This window comes from Sinocyclocheilus rhinocerous, unplaced genomic scaffold (genome assembly GCF_001515625.1).
Source record: "Sinocyclocheilus rhinocerous isolate Xijiao unplaced genomic scaffold, SAMN03320098_v1.1 scaffold480, whole genome shotgun sequence".
Classification (NCBI taxonomy): domain Eukaryota; kingdom Metazoa; phylum Chordata; class Actinopteri; order Cypriniformes; family Cyprinidae; genus Sinocyclocheilus; species Sinocyclocheilus rhinocerous.
The window spans coordinates 245588-250570 of NW_015655401.1; the positions used below are offsets into that span (position 1 = coordinate 245588).

Genomic DNA, 4983 nt, shown 5'->3' on the forward strand with positions numbered 1-4983 from the left:
CTTAAAAAAAAAAAAAAAACGTTTTCTTTCTCTTTATTTATTCCTTCCCTTTTCTAGCTTGCATTTATTTGAACAATGCCTAAAACTTGGTATTTCAAGCACTTCCTGTGTCTGTTTGCCTCTTTAAGAAGAATCACTTTATGTATTCCCCAATTGTAAGTCGCTTTGGATAAAAGCGTCGGCAAAATGACTAAATGTAAATGTAAATAACCCTGCTTCCAATTTATACTTTGCAGGTTTTTCTTGATGTGTTACCTCTTTGTAAACTTGGCCTGTGCTGTCCAAACACTTCTACGCACCCCAAATTGGAGGCCAAGATTCAAGTTCTACCACTGGTAAGTCACACTTCATGATTATTAGTCACCTTTATTTATATAGCCAAGCACTTTATGCAATACAGGTGGTTTCAAAGCAGATTTACAAGGATAAATGGGAAAATATTGATTTAAAATTGCAAACAGAGATCAATTCTACAGTAAAGCAGCTCTAAAAAACAACAACAATAGTGTCTTTGTTCAGCTGAGGTCAGTTCAGTGTTGATTCAGTTCCATTCAGTAACTGTGTAAAGATCATCAATTATGAATGTAGTTCAATTCAGCTGTAAAGCAGTCCTGTAGAAAACAGTGATGTCATCATCCAGCTCAGTTCAGTTCTTATCCAACAGTGTCAGTACATTCAATAATATTGCTGAATTTTAAGTGTCCCCAACTAAACAACTCAGAAGTGACAGTGGCAAGGAATTCTAACTCCATGGGTGACAGAAACGGAGAAAAAAAAAAAACTTGGAAGAAACCAGGCTCTGTCAGGGGGCCAGCTTCTCATGAACAAGCAACAGCTTTGTGGGAAGTGCATGTTCTGTTGTCCCACATGCCCAACAAATTGGCCATTGGTTTTTCATTAACCAAACAAGTGTAGTGTAATGCTTATTTGTTCCATCTGCGTGTAAATTGATGTAGAATGGACCAGTCTGAGTTAATGTTTGATTGTATGAACTACCATTAAATGCACCACTGGATTTGTTTAAATGTCTTCAGGTCCCTCTCTTTTCTTGGGATGAGCCTGAGTCTCTCCCTCATGTTTGTCTCATCGTGGTACTATGCTTTGGTTGTCATACTGATTTCTGGATGCATCTACAAGTACATTGAATACAGAGGGTAAGAAAGTGTCCATCACATTCACTGTGTTTTAAAGTAAATTGTTCTATATTAACTCCCCATTTTATTTCCCCAACACCCCTCAGGGCAGAGAAGGAATGGGGAGACGGGATTCGCGGATTATCCCTTAACGCAGCTCAATATGCTCTAATAAAACTGGAGGAGGCGCCACCCCACACCAAGAACTGGAGGTGAGAGTCCAGAAGAATAGCAGCACAACTTCAGTGCTGTATAAGCTTCTTCATACTTGACAGAATCTAAGGCAAATATTTAAAATGTAACTCATCTTCCAGACCTCAGCTGCTGGTGCTCCTAAAGTTGGACTCCAACTTGGGGGTAAAACATCCACGTCTGCTCTCCTTTAACTCACAGCTGAAGGCTGGGAAAGGCCTGACCATCGTCTGCTCAGTGCTGGAGGGCACCTATATGGCTCGTGAAGCAGAAGCTAAGCTCTCTGAAAAGGTGAAGGCATACAGTTAAAGCCAAACTTCTTTGGCTTTGATAGCAAAACCAGTTTGGTTTTGGCTTTGACAACTCGATAGCATTTTTTGAGGTTATTCCCAAACAGGGGTTCATGACTGAAGCACACAGTGCATTATTAAAATCAGATATTCGTTTGTTTTTATTTTACAGTACAACTGTAGTTTACAACAGTAATATATATCTGTCTTCATTGTTATAGTTAAAACATACTACTACTACTACTACTACTACTAATTATTATTATTATTGTCAACATCAGAGAACCATGCAGAATATTACGTAGTTAATGTAAAAAAAAAAGTAAAACAAACAAAAAATCACCTTGTGTTTCAGGGTTTTTCAGGGCTGTATAAAAATTCTGGCAATATTTTATGTTGTCAAATTAGACAATTTAGGACTTATAGTACCTGGTTCATATAAAATTCACAGAAATTTCACACAGTTTTTGGCGTTAATTGGACATTTGTGTGGATACTCAGGGCTGGTTACGGGAAGGTTGCTGGCTCAAACCTTGCAAGAAACAAGCCATGACCATTGTGCCCTTGAAAAAGACACTTAACTGCAGATTGCTCAAGAGTGAACGTCTTTGTAATAAGTTTATAGCTTATGGTGACGTTCTATGACAGTCACGAAACAAATTCCCTTTTAGATTCCTCACCATACTATAATTTTTAATCTACCTTGTAGTGATTAAATGTTGACATATGCTACTTTTCTAACAGTGTATGTTCTCAGCTCAGCATATGTCAGCTCCAGAAAATTATTCAACATAATGTTAACTTATTAACATTACCCTGTTTTTTATTTTATTTATTTTTATATTTTTTCACAGAATATCAAAGCGGCCATGGCAATGGAGAAAACAAAGGGTTTCTGTCATGTGGTGGTGTCCTCTAACCAGCGGGATGGTTTCTCTCACCTGATCCAGTCTGCAGGCTTGGGTGGCATGAAACACAATGCAGTGCTGATGGCCTGGCCCGCCAACTGGAAACAAGCCGAGAGCTCCCTCTCCTGGAAGAACTTCATTGGTGCGCATGTGTCATTTTCTGATACTAAGCTACCATAAAGTCAGATAATCAGTTTAAGGCAATGAGGTCAGGGATTATTAATGAAGATTATAACGGTTAAGACTGTAGCTGAGCTTTATTTTGAGCAATCTTTTGTAGGCTTTAGGTCTCAAAGTACCCAAAACGCTGCAATATTACAATAATCCCATGTAATTTTAGATCAGTTTGTGAAATTTTTTTTTTTACAAGATGTGAAAATGGTGTAGGAAATATCAATCACTTTGACAAAATAGTAAAAACTAAAATGTTTTGTCCCAAAGAAACCGTCAGAGAGACAACAGCTGTCCACCAGGCCCTATTAGTGGCAAAAAACATCGATACATTTCCCACAAACCAGGACCGGTTAGCTGAGGGTACCATTGATGTCTGGTGGATTGTCCATGATGGTGGTCTACTCATGCTTCTTCCTTTCCTGCTCCGCCAGCATAAGGTAGAAGGCAACAGAATGTCCGATACAGAAAACTGCACCCTTTTTTTTGTTATCAGACTAGCTTTTCTCTCCCTGAAATCACGTAGGTTTGGAGAAGGTGTAAGATGAGGATCTTCACAGTGGCTCAGATGGATGACAACAGCATCCAGATGAAGAAAGACCTACAGATGTTCTTGTACCATCTGCGTCTTGATGCTAAGGTGGAAGTTGTGGAAATGGTGAGATACAATTTTGATCTGCATAAACCTAAAATCAATTATAATGTTTTAATAATAAATCTTTAATTAATAAGCTTAAGTTTTAGTAAATGAATCACATTTTAATAATTATGTTATGTTATGTTATGTTATGTTATGTTATGCTATGCTATGCTATGCTATGTTATGTTATGTATAAGGAATGTTTGAATGCAAGATACTAGAATTTAACTTTTCAATATGTCAATATCTCTGTAGAATGCAGGCGATATCTCGGCTTTCACCTATGAGAAGACCCTTGTGATGGAGCAACGCTCTCAGATGCTGAAGCAGATGCAGCTTTCTAAGACAGAACGGGAGAGAGAGGTAATATTTCTCCAGCAATCTATTCTTTTGTCATTATTGTCAGGTTATTACAGGACTTTATGTGGAATAAATGAATATGGTTTCAGTCAATACACTTCATAAAGAATCATACGTTTTACACTACTTGCAGTAGATTAAGTTAGGGCTCTGTTTTACATGAGGCCTTTTCCTTCTACTTAACAATTTTGGATTATTTGCTCTGTGGCGAATGTCAGATTCAAAGCATCTCAGATGAATCCCGGAATTCCATCAGGAGGAAGCCCTGCCGGGAGAAACCAACTCAAAGCAATAAGTCACAAGTGCCAACTATAATTCTGGACGAGGAGGTAGCTCAGGGGTTTACCTCTTACGGATCCCATATTTTCACTCTCTATCAAGGCTACTATTACTAGATAACAATCCTGTCCAACTACTCCATCCAGATGACCTCTTTTTCACTGTGGCTGGTGCCTGAGGTGGAGCCGGTGCCCGGCTAAGAGCAGTACTTGGTCAGAAATGGCCTGTTTTTCCACTGACTCAGGAGCTGTGGAAGTTGTGCCCACCAACATCACTGGTCCTCTTGTTTGAGGCCAGGAATAGCGCACCAGGGTGGTTTGTGTGTAAAAGTGCAGCTCGGTTTCAGATTGGGCACCATCTCTGGCACCAGCACCAGTGGAAAAGTAGTAGTCCCTTCACACTGTCAGACATGACAGAGCCACAGCTTTCATCAATGGTTGCCTTTAGCAACTATGATTCTTCTATGGTTTTTACATCATAAATTTGAAAATTCCTTATTATATAGCAGTAAGAATAACATGGCAATGAAAATGACTGTGGCCCTGAAAATGGCATAATTTAATTTGTTTACAGCATGTCTGCATGTCATTATGGGGCATGAGAGTGTCTCGACTACTTGAGTGAAAACATGTGCAACTCCACTAATTATACTACCATGCTTTAAGATTGTTTGTTTATTTAATCAAACTACACTACCATTCAAAATGCAGATTTTTTTTTTTAAGAAGTTAAAGAAGTGCTCATCAGGTCTGCATTTTATTTGATCAAAAATACAGTAAAAACAGTAATATTGTGAAATATAATTACAATTTAAAATAACTGCTTTCTATTTTAATATATTTTAAAATGTAATTTATTCCTGTGATGCTAAAGCTGAATTTTCAGCATCATCACTCCAGTCTTCAGTGTCACATGATCCTTCAGAAATCATTCTAATACTGATATAATGCTCAAGAAACATTTCTTATAATTACCAATGCTAAACAGTTGTGCTGCTTAATATTTTTGTG

General features: G+C 38.0%; 1 protein-coding gene across 1 annotated transcript in view; it reads left to right on the top strand.

Annotated features, from left to right (window-relative positions):
* The window catches only part of LOC107718080 (solute carrier family 12 member 7-like), a 22528-nt gene that overhangs the window by 13947 nt on the left and 3598 nt on the right, over positions 1–4983 (top strand). Inside the window, exons 14-22 of the mRNA XM_016525027.1 lie at positions 237–335; positions 1035–1154; positions 1241–1345; positions 1448–1616; positions 2470–2665; positions 2965–3134; positions 3221–3352; positions 3590–3697; positions 3913–4023. Coding sequence (XP_016380513.1) covers positions 237–335; positions 1035–1154; positions 1241–1345; positions 1448–1616; positions 2470–2665; positions 2965–3134; positions 3221–3352; positions 3590–3697; positions 3913–4023 — 1210 coding nt within the window. The remainder of the gene's footprint in view (positions 1–236; positions 336–1034; positions 1155–1240; positions 1346–1447; positions 1617–2469; positions 2666–2964; positions 3135–3220; positions 3353–3589; positions 3698–3912; positions 4024–4983) is intronic.